The 19,835-nt window shown below is 32.4% G+C and overlaps 1 protein-coding gene across 5 annotated transcripts; it reads right to left on the minus strand.

Moving 5' to 3' along the window:
* Nucleotides 1-8,960: 8,960 nt before the first annotated feature.
* On the minus strand, nucleotides 8,961-18,569 carry LOC110026652 (50S ribosomal protein L18). 5 transcript variants are annotated; one of them, XM_020727674.1, is made up of 3 exons: nucleotides 18,430-18,569; nucleotides 17,488-17,633; nucleotides 8,961-9,408 (listed from the first exon to the last, which is right to left on the minus strand). In XM_020727674.1, exon 3 carries the CDS (start codon nucleotides 9,400-9,402, stop codon nucleotides 9,058-9,060), a length of 345 nt encoding a protein of 114 aa, XP_020583333.1. In that variant the 5' UTR covers nucleotides 9,403-9,408; nucleotides 17,488-17,633; nucleotides 18,430-18,569; the 3' UTR covers nucleotides 8,961-9,057. The 5 variants fall into 5 exon arrangements, 4 of the variants coding, with proteins under 4 accessions (XP_020583333.1, XP_020583336.1, XP_020583334.1 ...); XM_020727677.1 differs by lacking the exon at nucleotides 17,488-17,633; XM_020727675.1 differs by lacking the exons at nucleotides 17,488-17,633; nucleotides 18,430-18,569 and adding an exon at nucleotides 17,401-17,481.
* Between the last annotated feature and the right edge of the window lie 1,266 nt (nucleotides 18,570-19,835).

A 19,835-nucleotide genomic window follows, 5' to 3' on the forward strand; every position in this document is an offset into this window, starting at 1 on the left:
CTTGAGCTGATCAACCAGGTTGATTGAAGCTATTGTTCATGCCCAAAGAGCTAAATAGAACTGGCTAGACCAAATAGAGCTGGCTAGGTTGAACGCAGCTAGACAACTTGAATGTAACTTGTCAGACTGATAAGAGTTGGCCTAGCTAGGTCGACTAGAGAGAGCCTATTTCAAATTTTTTTTAGACAATATCAGTATTGTTGACCTAAATTTTGGTCAATCTTTTCTTGCAAAAAGCTTTCCTCCATCATTCTTTGGGTAGGTATTCATGCAAACAAATGTTTTTGTGCTTGAAAGGAGATCATTAACATAGGATTCCAAAAGTAACATCAACTTAGCTTTGCCACTTTTTGGTGTAGTTACGATACCTCAAGCGTAGTTACACCAATAGTGGTGTCGATACATCAGACAAGACCATGGCGTCATCCCAAATGACACCTATGTGCATGTCTAAAGTGATTATAGAGCATAATTATGCCACCCTTTTAGAGAGGTCAGTGTAATTATGCCACTTGGTGACGTAGCTACCCCGCCATTTTTCCTCCTCTGCCTGCTCATTTTGAAGCTTCAACTGCTCCTGCCATATGTGGACACCTTCTTTACCCCTTAAAAGAACCCCCCCACCTCTACACTGAAGGGATTCAACAACCTCTTCTTTTTGTTTGGTCTTCCAGTTTGGCACTTTGACTCTCGTCCAGTCTTCTTCTCCGACATTCTTTGGCTTCTCCACTGTATGTCACAAACTTTTCTTCTTCTTTTCTTATCACCACTACACTCTTTTTCTTCTCTTAATCTAATCCCTACATTGTTCTTCTCTTATTCTCATCATTACTATATTCCTCCTCTTATTCTATTAGCCGAGCAAATCCCTTTCCATCTCTTCCTCTTTTTCTTCCCATTCTCATGGTTGAAACGCAACACTGCTACATTTTCCTTCTTTCTTTATGCATATTTTTTATGTGGTTTGCTTATGTGAAGATTATCTCATGAGAACATTGTTTATGTGAGGTTCATTTTTTTTAAATGATTTCCTTATGTGAAGTTAGTTTGCACATATTGTTTATTTAAGTAATGTTATCTCTTATATATATTGTTTATGTGAAGTGAAGTTACTTCTCATGTGTATTTTTCCATCCATCTATGTGTAGTCTTCTTTATATGGATGTATGTATTTCTCCATCTATGTGCAGCCATCATTAAGAAAATTTTCTATGTGTGCTTTCTTCATTCATGTGAAATCTTTACTATGTAGATCCACTATGTGTTGACTCCATCCACACATAGTATTCTTCCATGTGTAGGTTTCATATGTTTTCTTCATGTATTAAATTCATGAGTTTGAAAGAATCATGTGTAGTTTCATATGCAATTTCCTCCATATATATTATACTTCATATGTAGTTTACTCCATGTATATTTTACTCCATGCATGCACTTCTCCATGTTTAGTATGTTTCATGTATAATTTACTCTATGTATGTACTTCTCCATGTATAGTTTGCTTCATGTGCAGTCTCCATGCATGTGTAGACATCTTCATGTGTTATTTTCTCTATGCGTAATTTCCTCCATATGTAGAGTTCATCATGTGTAATCTCCATATGTTAATTATGTGATTAAATTAAAAAAAAGAACTTGTGGGTATATCCAGTGTAATATGAATATATGTTATATTTTTGTTCTTAGGATTTGTCAGTTGCAAGCTCATATGGTTAAGATATAAATTTAAATAACTTAATCCTAAATTTCTTGCAAATTCCAATTAAAATTTTAATTCAAAACATTTTAAATATTTTGAAATTTTAAACCTATAAATTTTAAAGCCTTTTAATTTTTTTTTAAGGTAACTTGAACTTTTTAAACTTTTAAAACATTTTAACTCCTAAAATTACTTTAAAATGTTTTAAAACTACTTAAAACATTTGAAACACTTTAAATTTTAGAACACCTTAAAACTAACTTTTTAAAATAACATAAAACTTTTAGGAACTGAAAAGTTCAAAACACCTAAAAATTTAAAATACATTAAAACCTTCAAGACGATTTAAAACTCTTAAACACTTAAATATTTAAAACACTTAAATCTTTTAGAAACTTAAATCTTTTAAAAACTTAAAATTTCTAAATACTTTAAAACCTTTTAAAAAAACTTAAATCTTTTAAACAAAAGAAAATTTCAAAATACTTTAAGATCTTCAAAACAACTTTAAACTTTTAATCACTTAAAAATTGGACATGCAATAAAACCTTGAAAACAACTTAAGAACTTCTAAACACTTGAAATTCAAAACACATTAAAACCATCAAAATAACTTAATACTTACAAACACTTAAAAATTCAAAATACTTTGAAACCATCAAAATAACTTAAAGCTTCTAAACACATAAAAATTCTAAATACTTTAAAATAATCAAAATAACTTAAAACTTTTAAACTCATAAAAATTGAAAGTACATTAAAATCTTTTAAAATAACTTAAAACATTTAGAAACATAAGAAATTAAAATACATTGAAACCTTTTAAAACTACTTAAATCATTTAATACTTGAGATTCAAAATACTTTAGAACCTATTAGAATAACTTAAACTTTCAAAATTCTTAAAACTTAAGAAATTCTTAAAACTTAAAAATTTTTTAAAACTTTCAAAACAATTTAAAAATTTTAAAATCTTAAACATTTAAAACACTTCAACTCATAAGCATACAAAAACTCTGAATCATTTAAAACTTCAAAAAAAAAAATTAAAAAACCTTTTTTAAATATTTCAAGTGATCATATCTTTGAATTATATAAACTTGCACCTTCTCAGTTATCTTAAATTTATAACTTTTCAAGCGGTTTACAGGGCTCCCTTTGAGCATGAAACTCAAGTAAAACCTTTCATTTTTTTTCACATTCATCTAAATATCTAATAAAAATTTAAGAAAATGACTTTAATATATTGTATTGCTAAATTATTTAATTTTGGGGTCTTTAAATATGTACCACCCAATTCCTATGTCTTAATATATAAACCACCTAAACTTCAATTTTTATGTATTGAACACCCGATTCCTACATTTTCGACATAGGTCTTTATTCAAAAAATTAATATTTAGTTGGTTGACATGTTAATACATAGGAATTAGATTAAGGCTAGAATTAGTCTAGATATTCAAGTTGATGTAAATAATCTTTCTTTGCATGTAATAACTTTCTCATAAAATCTCTAGGTAAGTTTTCTTTTTTTATTTACACATACCATTCAATTCTTATGTATTTAAATATTTAACACCTAAACTAAAATTTTTACACATTTGTCACTTTAACTATACATGAAAAAGTGTATTTCACCTTTTTAAAGATAAAATAATAGCACTTTTTATGTGATATGCTATTAGATAGTATGAACACAAAAAGTAAGTTTAGGAGTTAGAAATATAAATACATATGAATTGGGTGACATGTCTATCACCTAAATCCTACGTATTTATACATCTAACATGTATACTTTAACGTTTACTCTTAACACTCAAATATTTAACATCACATCAAACATATCACTTTATTAATCTTCCTAAAGTCAAATGCACATTTATATATGTTATATATGCAAATGTTAGACTTATATTTTCATTTTTTTTTGTTGGAGAAAGAGTGAGAGTGTGGTAGGTAAACATTTGTATATGTTATATATGCAAATGTTAGACTTTGTGTGAGATACATAAAATTATATGAATCATTTATATTTTAATCTTTTTGTTGGAGAAAGAGTGAGAGTGTGGTAGGTAAATTAGTTGGAGGAGAAATAATATATGGTGTCCAACACATTTATGTTGGGACACATGCTCATGCTTCCCAAGATCTTCTCCAGCAAGTAATAGGAGGAGGAGGTTGTATTGAATGCATGCATGTGGGGTCTCATTAATTACAAGCTCAGCTATGAGATTAGAATTGGTCGTTTCAGCACAGAGGAACTTTTGTATGTAGAATATTCTTTTCACATCTTCAGTAAATGCTAATTTTTACCCTCCACCAATATGTTGTGAGATGCAGGCATTATCTGGCCATTATGGAAGGTGGAATGTTGGCTTATAGTAATTTATTCCTTTTTTTTTTTGAATAATATATTGTTTAATATGTTATAATAGATTATTGAGTCATGTGTTTAAATGTTGATAATGGGTACTTTTCTTTTATTATTATTATTATAAAATTTTAATACATTGTTTGATGTCTTGGCATGTTATTTTTTTTTTCTTTTTGTCAAAATAGTCTTGTAATGGAAATGTGAACAATATATTAATGTTTGACTCGAATTGAATTTGTTTGTTCGTTTCAACTCTAGTTGGGCTCCAATTTAACTCGAATGATTTAAGAAAATAAAATTAATTTATTATTGTAGCCACCTACTACTATTTATGATTTAATCAACTACGGCCATTATAATAACAAACTACAACTTTTACAACTAATTACTTCTGTTCTAGCCACCAACTACAATACTTATAGGCTATGATGACTGGTATAGCCTAACTAGTATTATAAAGTTGTGATCATCAATTTGATTAATCACATCTTCCCCAATACAAGAGAAGAGTGAATGTTTATACTTTTAGTTTTCTAGTAGATTATATTGATTGGGGTTGACTTCATGATTTTTCACTTTTTAGGATTTTGTCACGTAATTTGGTTGTTTATTATATCTCTTACTATGTGTATTGGAAAATTATACTGAGTTAAAGTATAAGATTATTCCAACCTCAAATTTTTTTTAGCACGAAACAACAATAATTATTATTTATTAAATTATTTAATTACTTTCAGCAAAATCAACCGAGCACAAATGAATAAAAGTTAATTTGTAAATCAAATTCAAAGAATTGTTTATTTTCAGCTCGCTTGCTTATCTAATGAATCATTATCCGAATACAACATGTTCACAAGCGACGGACTATTTTGATAGCCCTAGAGATCTGGGCAAAAAAAGAGAAAAACCTTAAAAGAAATATTCATAGACATTAAATTTTATCACTTCTAGTTAGGTAAAACATCTTATTGTAAATATTTTAGGGCCTAAAATTTTAACCAAAATGGAAAATCTCACTATGTAAATTTATGTGAAAAAAATTAGAACTCATAGTTTATGTTTCTACAAATAACATACTAAAAAACATGAGATTAACAGGATATTGAAGGCAAACTAATTTGTTAATTTTTGTTAGTGAGAATTACCTTGTTTATTGAGATTAACTTCTTTAGCAAGGGTTTGATACAACTTCAATAATAATAGTAGTAATAATGGCGAAAAAAATGTACGATCTTATTAGACACAAGATCTCATAGATCACATATGGATCAAAACTTAGTATCGATAAATTTTCAGGTACTAAAAAAGACTTCATACATATATCAAGACTACCTTGGATGAAAATAATCATGTACTCATCAAGTTAATTTACTCTTTGGATTTTGGGATATCAATGAACAAAGGATTGATTTCCAACATTTATCTTTAATAGATGACAAAAAATTCAAATCGTATCTTAATAGATATGGATTTTCTCTAACAATATACTATAACATTTACGTAATGTGCTCTCATAGCTACATTACTATCAAATTATATATTCCTACATATAAATTTATTCCAATACACGCTTTATGTGACACCGGTAGCGATATCACTATCTGTAAAAAATTTATGATTCCCGATCATATTCCTATAAATACTAAAAAAACAACTACTTGGAACCTTTAATGGTCTTAGAATTATCAATGAAAATTGAACTTATCAATATTTTGTTATCCAATCAGCCCTTCTTAAAATATTGAAATTATGGTGTCACTCCCTGACGATGGCTCCGATTTAATTCTCGAAAATAATTTCCTTAAGACTTTCCCTCATTCACTCAATCATTAATAGAAATCAATTCCTTAGTAACTCCCACTCATTATCCACTCATTTCTCCTCTAATCCGCATGCCAAAATTTCATTCTATTACAAATTTTGATTCTCTTATTATAATTTGAATGGGGAACTTAAAACTCACAAAGAGAGATTTGTAATCAATCTCACTATTTGTATGTGGAATAGTTAATGCATAAGAATATCAAAATATAGATTTGTTAATAGATATAATTACTAGGTCAAATCTACCTTTGACATCAAGAAGTTTATCAAAAATACAAAATTTAATAGAGGAAGCTCACTTAAAATAGTTAGCTCATGTTCTTGGTTTTTAATAGAAAAGATTTTTTTGGGTAAATAATCATTAAGAGAATAATATGTAGGTATAGGATGCACTGCCAAAAGAAATAGCTAGATCCTAATGCTCTTTCCTGATTGCACTGCCAAAAGAATAATTTGGCTATACATGAAAGAGCATCCGGGTGCATCCTATACCTACATATTATTCTCTTAATGATTATTTATCCAACTATTGCAAGATGCATGTAAAGTATTAAAACTGCAAAAAAAAAATTCTGTTTGTATTTTAGTATTAAAATTTGTTTGTTTTTTAGTATTATAGAAAATATTTTTAAATTAGTGAATTCTGTTTGTATTTTAGTATTATAGAAAATATTTTTAAATTAGTGAATTTTTTATTTTTTAAAATCTACGTAATTTTTAAAATAGAAGTTAAAAATGAAGGACTAAACTACTTATTAATCTCCATCAAGACTTAAGGATCATTAGTGTTTGATATTATAGTTTAATTGCATAGACCCTATAAAGGCACACAAGAATCAATTTTTCTATAGTGATTGTAATTCCCTAATAGTAATATGTTCATTCTATCAAAGAATTGAACATTAACACTACTTATCTACTAATTTTCTACCAAAAGGTCTACCTCACAGAAAATTTTATTATCAAATTGGCTAAATTAAAAGTAAATGAAGTTTAAATGTTAACACACCAACTTTACATCCAATGAATCATAAAACACAAAAATAGATTCATTTAAACCCACAAATATTCAGTAATCCAAAGAGGTTTGGACTTAGTTAATTAACATTGATAAAAACATAGTTTATAAAGTGAAAATACATAAATAAATTACAAAAACATAAAAGGAAAAGCACCAAAAGTTTCCCTTTAGACTGATTTATCCAATGATCTCTTCTTCTTGCTCTGTTGACATAGCTCTCCACTTGCTTTCCGTTTCTCACAGTCGCTCTCTAAACCCTCTCTAAGTCCACTCTCTCATATACTGTGCAAACCTCTTTTTTATCTTCTGTCACCTTAATTACACCACAAACAATTTTAACCATTGAAGTTCAAATGTAAAATGCTCTAGATATGTTGTACCATTGTGGGGTCACAATATTGTGTTATGACACTGTGTCATGATGTTTCAGCATTTGAGATTGACACCGAGACGCCATAATTCAAATTGTTGGCTTCTTATTCTACAAATCCTAGCGTTATTGCGGTACAAAGTTAGCATTGGGGCACTAAATTGATGGCACTGCATATTCTACTCTAGCTAGGTTGTACCATTGTGGGGTCACAATATTGTGTTATGGCACTATGTCATGATGTTTCAACATTTGAGATTGACACCGAGACACCATAATTCAAATTGTTGGCTTCATATTCTACAAATCCTGGCGTTATTGCGGTGCAAAGATAGCATTGGGGCACTAAATTGATGGCACTGCATATTTGTATGTTGGCTCTACGAAGCTAATCATTTGGGTTGATGGCTCCTTCTCCTCTCATCCAACATTGAGGTGTTGTCATTATAGTGATGTGGCACTATGACCATGATGCTGAAGAGCTTGATATATAACAATTTGTTGTTGCTTGTATTTTTTACTTTCTTCTAAATTTATTTATCATGTTACTTTTTTTGTCACAAATAACAATAATACCAAAAAACATAAAAATGTTTTTACATAATTTATACAAAAAATATGCTTATATTTTAAAATAGTTTGAACAATTAACACAAGGGATAAATATACATGTTTATAATAAAGTTTATTAAGGAAGACTCTGCAAATGTACGCATAATTAGCCTTGTTGGCTATATTACTTTGCTAAAAGACTTGTAATATAGCCTTTGTGTAACTCCAAAATCATGGCAAATTTAGAAGGGACAATAAGAGTGATTAATTTCTTAGTTAGCAAATAATTGATCAATGGAAGATTTGGCCAGCCCAATGGAGGTCAAAATTGAGCTCCATAGTGAATGATACTGTCCATAATTTTCCTTGAAACTAGCCATTAAAAATACCATACAAAAATAGGATGTTTATTTGTTAATATCAATGTTGCAAGTGTTTTGTATATAATTATCCCTATCATAAATTTTCTATAAATATGTCACATGGAAGAGAGAAGATAAAGCTAGAAGTAAAGGAGTCATAATAATACAATACATGAAAATTCAAATCATTATGTCAAAAACATGTGCACAATTGCAGAGGCAAATTTTAGAAGATGAGTTGATGCACTATTAGAGCTCAACTTCTTTGGTACATTTTCTATAGAAAATCTTTATCATCAACAAAAGAGTCTGTCTTAACAAAAAAAAAGAAAGACTTTCCTTTACAAGCCAGTGAATTTTGCTCCTTCCAAGACTAATTGCTATAGGTGAAATGTCAGCTGTCTCTCATTTTGGAAGAGCACTAGCAACTATAATGCCACTTTAGATATCTTGCATGGAACCTCAAACCACCATTTCCAATTCTTCTTTAAAGGCAATAATGAAAAGCTTAAACCACCAAATCAAACTTGTTACAAGTACTTAAATGTTAAAAAAACATTTTATTCAAAGGGGTTGATGCGCAAATAATTATAAATATTGGAACTCATTGATTAATGCCAGTCATCTGTCTCAGAGCTCAATTTTGCAAATGCTACAGAACTCAGGTTAATTTGTAGGCTCAGAAACATGGTAAAATTCTATAGTTCCAAGGCATCATCAATATACTCATGAAGGCTTTAAGAAAAGAGACCAATGAATCACTCAAGTTCTTGAAACAGTTCTCCAACAATAGAAAAAAATATATTGTATAATTACACAAATTTAACTAATTAAAAAGAAAGGGGATTCTGAATCTCAAAGCAGCTTCACACCAGCATCTCTCACAGAATCAATGATAGCCTTAACCTTGCCATGGTACTTCTGTTCTCTCTTCAGGAAAATGGCGACTGCTGGAATGTTCCGGAACAGAAGTCTTTCCCCGAGGATCTTACCGATCTTAGCTGCAGCTGCCACGTCCCTGGTCGACTCCATGTTTGGTTGAAGCAGCTTCTCCTGCGAGCTTGCAGAGGCAGCCACGGTGGCGGTAGGGGTGTGGATAACCTGTGCACTGACATATTTATTGGAGAAATGCATCCGGAGTACATATGGCTTGAGGAACTTGGTCACTGGTGCTGGCCTAACTGGGGGTGGAATGACCATTGTTGCCTGCAGTGGAGAACAAACATTTTTTTAGAGGAAGGTGGGATGGTGAATGATGCAAAACCAACTAAACATCAAAAAAAGTAGAGAAAATAACTCATGGGGGATAACGCACTTAAGGTAATACGGTTCTTCTTCTCACAGCATGCTGGAGAAAATTCAAAAATGCAAAAGAACAAGTTCGAATAGATCTATTCAATGACCAAAAATTGTCTTAGGGGTGTAGAGGTTGCAACTATTAGAATATATAGCTACTTTCAACAAGTCATTGTTCATGAGATTTGCCTAGCAAGGAAATGCTGTGGAGTTCAGAGGAACAAAGAAAGCTCATGTACCGAATCCTTCAAATGCTTAACTTCTGTCTTTCAGAACATCATGAACACCATCTTAAAACCATAATTGAGGAGGCCAAGCCTAAGAAATGTGTTCTTATTATATCTCAAAGTGGGAACAAATTAATCCATATAAAAAAAAAGGGATTTTGGCCATTAAAGGTAGAACTATACCAAAGAAAATCAGTTAGTTATTTGGCTTGCTCTAGTTGGTGAGGAATTATTAGAAGTTTATTAAAAATTTTGCACACATTATGGCCTCCTCACATCACTATTGCAGAAAGGCGCCTTCCAATGGAATAAGGGAGCTAAAGTAGCCATTGGGGCCTTGAAACATGCACTCAGAAGTCCCCAGTACGGATGCTGCCCATCTTTGAGAAGCCATTCGCAATAGACACTAGTATGTACAAAATTGCAGCTATTCTAAGCCATGAAGGGAAAGCGGAGGCCATCTACAGCACAAAGCCTAATTCCAAGATAAAGCAGGTGTCTACCTACTTGGCTGTAGCTCAATGGCGAAAATATCTATTGGGCGCAAAGTTTATTACACAAAACAGATCGGAGAATATACAACTTAACAGAGAAGATAATTCAATCTCTAGAGCAAAAGTGACTGATTAGATTGCTTGGCCATAATTTCCGTTGAATACCAACTGGGAGTTATTAATATGTCAACCGATACTCTATATCAGATGCATGAATACGGAACTGGGAGTTGGTCCAAAGTTGCAGGTTACGCCAAATGGCAAATACCGGTGTTTGGCTCTCACTAGACTTTTCCAACCAATTCCAATTTAGCTGCAGCGTGGTAAAGAAAGTAAGATTATAAAATAGAAAACAAGAAAGGAAGGCACCTTGAGTAGAAGGAAAGGAGCAATTCAACGAGATTTGGGCCGCCCTTGGTATGCTCTCATAAAGAAGAGGTTTTGGTCAAGAAATCATTGTAGGATTGATCCAAGTTTGGTTCATTACAATATAATAATAATAACCCCAGAGCTTATAAAAGGGCAACTTGGTAGCCAAATTTAACATGGATTTACATTGGATCTAGCATAAATCTTGCTTGTGCAGAACACAGAGTAGAGAGTTAATAAGGCCACACTACTAGAGCATGACCAGACTCAAGATGAGAGCAAAAGCCATGATAGTCTCGTCATAATATCAAGATAACAGCTAAGGGAGATCCATCCATTAGTAAAAATTAAAGAAGTTTACAATTGGAAAGTTTATAATTAGAAAGTTTAAATTATATGCAAGATTTAAATTTGAGTTTTAAATTTTAAATTTTAGATTTTTCCTCCATATAGGAATATTTTAGTATTATTATTTATTTTCTTTCTCCTTTATTTAGAACATGGGGTTCGCCACTCTTTGATTGGAGTCAAAACTGGATTGGCCCCACTCCCCCTACCTCTTTGCTTTGAATTCTTCTTGTTTTTTCTTATAACATAATGTATTACTTTAAATTTTTACTTTGATCAATGAAATTTACCTTTTAATATTGAGAAGAAATGTGGAGTTGAAATCTCTAATGTTTTGTGCTTTAGTAGTTGCATCCCCCTTGGTTGTGTTGCTGTTGGCTGGCCATTTGAGCTCTTTTTGGTGGAATACCTAGATGTCCTCCTTATTTTTTGTTAATGCATATAGCCAGAAAAAAAATCCCAAAGCCTCTAGAGAAAGTGGTGAGCCAAAACTAATGCACAATGATCTTATTAGATTTTTCACACCCTCCAAATTCTTTGGATCTTAACCAATATATCTCAAAGCAAAAAATGAATTTTCGTTAAATTGGTTACCTATAATTTTTCCATTGAATACCACCCAGATGTGATTAACTTGGTGCCCAATGATATATCTCAGATGCATGAAGATGGAGCTAGCGGACTAGGAAATGCAGCACAAAACACTAACCATCAGCTAATGAAGATTGCTTCCAGATTTATACATATTTCATCAATAGAGATCAAACCAAATATAATTCTAAAGAAAATCTAAAGGTGGTTATAAGTTTCTGCTTACATCAGCTGATAAAAAAAGAGAAAGTTATAAGTTACTCAAGGTGTTCACAGCAAACAGCCCAACTAACACAACAAATAATGAAAAGTGCGTCAATTGCTACATGAACTAAAGCAAGTTGAGCCAATAGTGAAGGTCCAAATAGCTTAGGTGACTCAAAGGAATATAATTGCTTGGAATAGTTTAGGAATTAATGTTTAATAGGTTATTCGTGCCACTAGAGGAGGAATGGGTCAATTTTTTTACTAGTTTTGAATATTCATATTCAAATATTCATAGAAAATAGAATCAAAAGGATCTAATGCTTAATTTCATAACATTGAGAAAAAGATTCAAGATTTAAAGTGTCCTAAAGAGTATAAAGAGGATATAATTAGCTTTGAGAATGCGCCAATAATTGATTGGAAAACCATCATTGCAATAGTTTTGGATCCGATGTAGTCTATAGATAGAGTTTGAAAAACTATTCTAGTAGTATTTCCTTATGGAAAACATGCAAAGCCAAAAACTCATTAAAAGAAATTGGAATTAAGATTGAAGTCTATTTGAAGCATAAAACTCAGATTATTCAAAACATTAGGTTTGTTCCTTATACTAGCTATTATTAAGATTAAAAGACTTATAACTTTATTTGGTTTAGGAAGAGATATCAGGAAGTATTATTTGCCCTTGAATAAAATATTTTGAAATGAGTTGTTCGATCAATGGCTATACAGGTTTGTTCCTTATACTAGCTATTATAAAGATTAAAAGACTTATAATTTTATTTGGTCTAGGAAGAGATATCAGGAAGTATTTATTTGCCCTTGAATATAATATTTTGAAATGAGTTGTTCGATCAATGGCTATAACACTTGATATTTTACACCCTCATCAAACTGACACCGTGTCAAATCAACACTCATCTCAAAAGTTCATTACCAAACTATAAAATTAATCAAACTATTATGATCAAATGCAATCTAAGTAGGAGTGAGTTAGGGTCTGCTCGGGCATGGTTCCACCACTCATACATTAGCTTTCAACTTAAATGATAACATTTGTCAGGATAACCATCCTCCTAATTGAGATTCTAAAAATCTCATGCCACACAAGTTCTCACCACAACCTTACTAGTCTATCATCTCATCCCATGAGCACCGCTTGAACATTGGCAACTGGAGCATGAAAAATGAGTATCCTCCAATGGTTCGATGCCACATCATCAACAATTACATTGTGAATGTTTAGCCAATAAACATCAATGTACTCCAGCCTTGCCATATACATTACTACTCCATGAGTAGAGCTACCCCCCTGCAACAGTTGATGTGCATTGATGCTCCTGGCAACTACAATTCTCATATACATGTAAATTTCTCGTTTACAACTTGTAAACGGATAAGACCTCATAATTCTTCCAAAATGAGGAACACTTCTGCCATTCTTGTGAACAATGATACCACATCTAAATGTTCTCTTGAAAAGTTGGTCAAATACATAATGAAAAAATAAAAGGGAAAATACAGATTGAACTGTATTTCATGCTAATTAAAGATGCATGGAATATGTAGAAGCAAGGATTCAACATCAAATTGAATTTTTGTTAAGTATATATTGGTAGTGAGGAAAAAGTTGGATTAAGTTTCTCAAAATGTCAAGCCTTTTTTTTGGCAGGATGGAATAAAAAAGAATATACTAAATGTAACACCCTTACAAAAAAAAAAGTGTGAATGTGAACATTTGGTAGAACCTAGTAGAGACTGGTATTCACATCAATCCAAATAAACAGCTGATGATATTTTCCTATTGTCCAAATTTGGGAACATTATTAAAAAGATCAAACGAATGAATGAGGCTGTTTGACTTGATAAACAACTCAAAGCCATTCAAATAAGTGATGCTATACTAATTATAATTGTCATCTACATTTATATTATTATAAAAGGTTATGAAAAAATGCAAATTAAAATGATGAAACACATTGAAGAAAGAATTCTTAAACTAGATCTTACAAAGAGTGTAGAATAATGCAACCAAGATCAACCAATGGACAAATATATCTAGGAAAATTTATAGATGAACAATAAATGTTGGGATTTGAAGTATTTTGGGGGATGGGTGGGTGGACAGGGGCGGGGGTATCTTAATGTAAATGCATCAATAATTTCCAAGAAAGTTATCAATAGAACAACTAAGAATAATTCAATATTCGAGTGGTTCGGCATACACACACATACAAACGTGCACACATACAAGCGTGCACGCACGCACGCACGCACACACACACACACCCACACCAACCCAAACACACACCCATACAAACGTGCACGCACACACGCACACACACACCCACACATACAAACGTGCACGCACGCACGCACACACACACCCACACCAACCCAAACACACACCCACGCACCTGCACACACACACCCCCACACACCTACGTAAGACACACCCGCGCGGGCGAACACACAAACACACACCTGCGTGTGCGAACACACACTGACTATATATATATATATATAAACAAAGCGCCCTGCAGAAGGATACCACGGAAGACATCCCAATTAGCACCAAGTTTTTGACACTATTGATCATCAAAAGGATACCCCGGAAGACGTCAATATTCCCGTAGGCAATATGACAACCATTCATTCCCCGGTTAGAGCTTCTCAGTCTTTGAAACCTCCTATCATGGGGGCGAGAGAGATTCTTCAGACTCCGCCTGTCATAAAACCTATCACCGATAATACAGGTAGAAATATTTCTACTGCTTCACTACCGTCTTATCAGATTCAGAAAGATGTTAATGTTACTCAGGCTCATGGGGATCATGATGCGCAACGACCTACACATGTCTGACCACCTTTGGAATCTACTCATCAGATGAGTCAATCTTCGAATGAGGAATGACGGGTCTACACATCTAGGAGGAAGAAGAAGAATGGAGATCTACTCGAGCTCAAGAATCTGATGGATGATATTTTGGTTACTACGGGCAATTGTACTCGCCTTACTAATTTGTTAACCGGCTCACTTCCGAGAACTCGAGGCGGGAGGACTAAAGTGAAACGTCCCTAGCACTTTTGTGCATTTTTATGACTTTTTGATCTTTTGTCTTGATGTATTATTGCTTTATTTGAGTTTTCTGTGTGTTGTATTATATGAGTTGAGCTTTCAATTAGGCCCTCTCATACAACATTTCTGTATCTTTTCCGTATTAATATATTTTCTCTTGGGATTTTTTCAAAAATATATATATATATATAATCCTCTTCTATTTTGTGTAAATGACTCTTCACCTGTAATCTCTTATTTGATATAGTGAATTCTCCTCATCTACCACCAAATATATATATATGATTGGAGACTAAGTGTTGTCAATTTGAACGATAATTTCAACATAGTCTAGAGGAGAATTTATTGGTGAGATGAGAGGGATCCCCTCACACACTCTAACAGACGAAGATAACTCGCCTACCCTAGAATTGCAGCTTTATCCTCATTCGACAATGACAAGAGGGGAGTTGAAACTCCCCATCCATACCGGCTAATGAATGATTTCTGTTAAGGAAGTTGACTCCTGATCGGGTTGCAACAAAAAAGCTCAACGCTTCCGCTTTAGCAGATATAGGTTCAGCTTTGATGAACAAAAGATAACTGCAATGCTTGACTTCGACAAATGCAGGATGGACCTTTGATGCTTAGCTTCAATAAACAAAGAGAAAACTATTAATGCTCGACTTCGATAAATATTGTATGCATCTTTTATCCTAGATTTTGATGAATATTAGAGAGAGTATTGACAAGGGATGTAGCATCAACTATGATGTATAATTAGGGCTATAAGTATATTTATAATTTCTACTTCTCATCTCTGATTTTTCCCCAAATTGTATTGAGCACTTGTCAGATGCGGTGTCGAGGTGTATCTAGGATGTGTTCAAGCCCAAAAATAATTCAGATGCATATTTTATAGTGTCGGACAAGCGTCTGGGCATGTTAAATAAGTCTCGAAGTTCAAAATGTGTCTGACACAGATATGAAATATTTTTTAGAAGTGTCAGTGCTATATAAACAAATACGCTACCCTCTCTATTAAATGTAGGAAACTTATTAGTAAATAAAACAATTCTGAAAAAGACAAAAAATGAATCGAGCACCACTTGCAATACTCTTCAAATCATAACACCAGAGAATTCATACATGAAACCTCACAAATTTATATGCAAGCCAATAAATTAATGGTTGGATTTACCACTTCAATTTCATACTAAAATTTTGACATAACAAAAAGCAATCTAGCAAACAATAATCAGAAAACAATTTCAAGCCAACCCATACTAATTCTATCAACTGACCAAAAATCTAGCATTTAGTATCTCCATTCATGGCAAAACTGTGTTTTTATTTGCTGATGTGCATACAAGTACATTCAAAAAATAATTGAGTTTTAAAATGAAAAAATAAATATCAACTGAATATTGAATTAGTTTCATCTCACCCAAACAAATTGAAACTGTGAAGCCTGTCAGCGTCGGCAGTGAGGGAGAGAGGTGCGGGGTTGCTGACGGCGTCCGAAGAGATGGAGGAATCACTAGAGGGAGCGAGGGCAAGCCGCGACTCGGGAGAGTGAGGATTCGATTGGGGGTGGAAACGCGGGCAGTGAAAGGGAGCGTCTGGGGAGTTAGGGCTTTTGTTTTTTAGGAAGAAAAATTTGGAGATTTACATACATTTCACTCAAAAACACAAAACATATCTATTTATAGGTCTCACACTTAAATTTTTATAATTATGAATAAAAAAGCTAAAATTATGTAAAGAATACAAAAAAGGTACTCAATCTTTTGTTCATATTTATTATATTTTCCTTTTGCTTCCCATGACATAATTTGTTCTCCCCATCGTCGAATTCACATAGCACGAATAAGTAATGACACGTCACTAATCATAATGTAAATCGCAAGAGAACTTTACATAAGCTGTTGTTGGACTTAATGGGGATGGGAGGAGGAAGAAGGGATTTTGATGTATTATAATTTTTTTCTATTATTATTAATTTTTTTTGAAATGAGATGTTAAATGAAATGCTTCAGCTAAGGCATCCTTAAAGATGCATGGGAGTAGTGGAGATGAGCAATTACTAGAGATTTGATAAAATATATTTAAAGAGAAGGAGAAAACAAAGAAGAAAATGGAAGTGATTTAAGTGATTTTAGGAGTTTTAATATATAAATATAATAGTGTGTGTGAGATTAAAAAAAAAACAATAGGGAATTTATCTCTAAAAATAAAAAAAATGCAATTGCAGACAGAAGGTTTCAACTACACATTACAATACAACTCACAAAAAAAAAACAAAAACAAAAAACTATGGATCCTCCCCCCAATAAAAAGAAAAAATACAACTCACCCCACCTAGAAACCATTTTATTACCCTATGGTTTGACATACCCATGTTGACCTCATTTTTGTGAGGTCTTGTCTTCTCCTCCTTAAAGCCTAGGCTCTAGTTCTAGGAGTTCCCATTGACCATCTTAGAAATAAAATTTAAAACCTACTTATTAATTAATTAAGTCAAAATTTAACTTTTAGAATTAGAATAAGTGAATATTTATAACTATTAACTCATTAAAAAGTAAAAAAATTATAAATTATTGCTTACAAAACTATGATTGTTTTGATTGACTTCACTTTGACGAATAGAAGCTTCAGTGCAAGCGTTGCAAAGTTTGTAGGGTATTTGGATCACCTTCAATGAACAGGTTGACTCCTGTTCGGGTTGCAACAAAAAAGCTCAACGCTTCCGCTTTAGCAGATATAGGTTCAGCTTTGATGAACAAAAGATAACTGCAATGCTTGACTTCGACAAATGCAGGATGGACCTTTGATGCTTAGCTTCAATAAACAAAGAGAAAACTATTAATGCTCGACTTCGATAAATATTGTATGCATCTTTTATCCTAGATTTTGATGAATATTAGAGAGAGCATTGACAAGGGATGTAGCATCAACTATGATGTATAATTAGGGCTACAAGTATATTTATAATTTCTACTTCTCATCTCTGATTTTTCCCCAAATTGTATTGAGCACTTGTCAGATGCGGTGTCGAGGTGTATCTAGGATGTGTTCAAGCCCAAAAATAATTCAGATGCATATTTTATAGTGTCGGACAAGCGTTTGGGCGTGTTAAATAAGTCTCGAAGTTCGAAATGTGTCTGACACAGATATGAAATATTTTTTAGAAGTGTCAGTGCTATATAAACAAATACGCTACCCTCTCTATTAAATGTAGGAAACTTATTAGTAAATAAAACAATTCTGAAAAAGACAAAAAATGAATCGAGCACCACTTGCAATACTCTTCAAATCATAACACCAGAGAATTCATACATGAAACCTCACAAATTTATATGCAAGCCAATAAATTAATGGTTGGATTTACCACTTCAATTTCATACTAAAATTTTGACATAACAAAAAGCAATCTAGCAAACAATAATCAGAAAACAATTTCAAGCCAACCCATACTAATTCTATCAACTGACCAAAAATCTAGCATTTAGTATCTCCATTCATGGCAAAACTGTGTTTTTATTTGCTGATGTGCATACAAGTACATTCAAAAAATAATTGAGTTTTAAAATGAAAAAATAAATATCAACTGAATATTGAATTAGTTTCATCTCACCCAAACAAATTGAAACTGTGAAGCCTGTCAGCGTCGGCAGTGAGGGAGAGAGGTGCGGGGTTGCTGACGGCGTCCGAAGAGATGGAGGAATCACTAGAGGGAGCGAGGGCAAGCCGCGACTCGGGGGAGTGAGGATTCGATTGGGGGTGGAAACGCGGGCAGTGAAAGGGAGCGTCTGGGGAGTTAGGGCTTTTGTTTTTTAGGAAGAAAAATTTGGAGATTTACATACATTTCACTCAAAAACACAAAACATATCTATTTATAGGTCTCACACTTAAATTTTTATAATTATGAATAAATAAGCTAAAATTATGTAAAGAATACAAAAAAGGTACTCAATCTTTTGTTCATATTTATTATATTTTCCTTTTGTTTCCCATGACATAATTTGTTCTCCCCATCGTCGAATTCACATAGCACGAGTAAGTCATGACACGTCGCTAATCATAATGTCAATCGCGAGAGAGTTTTAGAGAAGCTTTTGTTGGACTTAGGAGGAAGAAGGGATTTTGATGTATTATAATTTATTTTTATTATTATTAATTTTGTGAAATGAGATGTAAAATGAATTGCATCAGCTAAGGCATCCTTAAAGATGCATGGGAGTAGTGGAGATGAGCAATTACTAGAGATTTGATAAAATATATTTAAAGAGAAGGAGAAAACAAAGAAGAAAATGGAAGTGATTTTAGGTGTTTTAATATATAAATATAATAATGTGTGTGAGATTAAAAAAAAAACCAGTAGGAAATTTATCACTAAAAAAAAAAAATGCAATGACAGACAGAAGGTTTCAACTATACATTACAATACAACTTACACAAAACAAAAAACAAAAAACTATGGATCCTCCCCCCAACAAAAAGAAAAATACAACTCACCCCACCAACAAACCAATTTATTACCCTATGGTTTGACATACCCACAACAACAACAATTTATGCATGATGCAATATCTTACTTCTGGGATGTCCCATATTTATATAAATAATGTAAGGATCAAATTATTCAAACATGTGTACATATGGAAGAAACTCAACAAATTATTCAAAAATGACATGATTCTGATTTTGAGGAACATTTTAGGATTGATAGAAATGCATATAAAATTTTACAATCTAGATTTTATTGGCCTACAATATTTAGAGATGTTAATACTTATGTAAAAACATGTGATCAATGTTAGCGGGTAGGCAATATTTCTAGAAGAAATGAAAGCTCCTCAATTTTACTTTAGAGGTTGAAATTTTTTATGTTTGGTTTGGACTTTATGAGACCATTTATACCATCTTCCGAATATATATATATATATATATATATTAGTTGCAATAGACTATGTTTCAAGGTGGATAGAAGTGTTTGCTTTACCTCGCTGTGATGCTCGCAGCGTCACAAAATTTTTAAAG

Source organism: Phalaenopsis equestris, unplaced genomic scaffold (genome assembly GCF_001263595.1).
Source record: "Phalaenopsis equestris unplaced genomic scaffold, ASM126359v1 Scaffold000391, whole genome shotgun sequence".
Classification (NCBI taxonomy): Eukaryota; Viridiplantae; Streptophyta; class Magnoliopsida; order Asparagales; family Orchidaceae; genus Phalaenopsis; species Phalaenopsis equestris.

Coding starts and splice junctions, on each gene's coding strand:
- LOC110026652 (XM_020727677.1), bottom strand. CDS start 9,402: ATGGTCATTCCACCCCCAGTTAGGCCAGCACCAGTGACCAAGTTCCTC.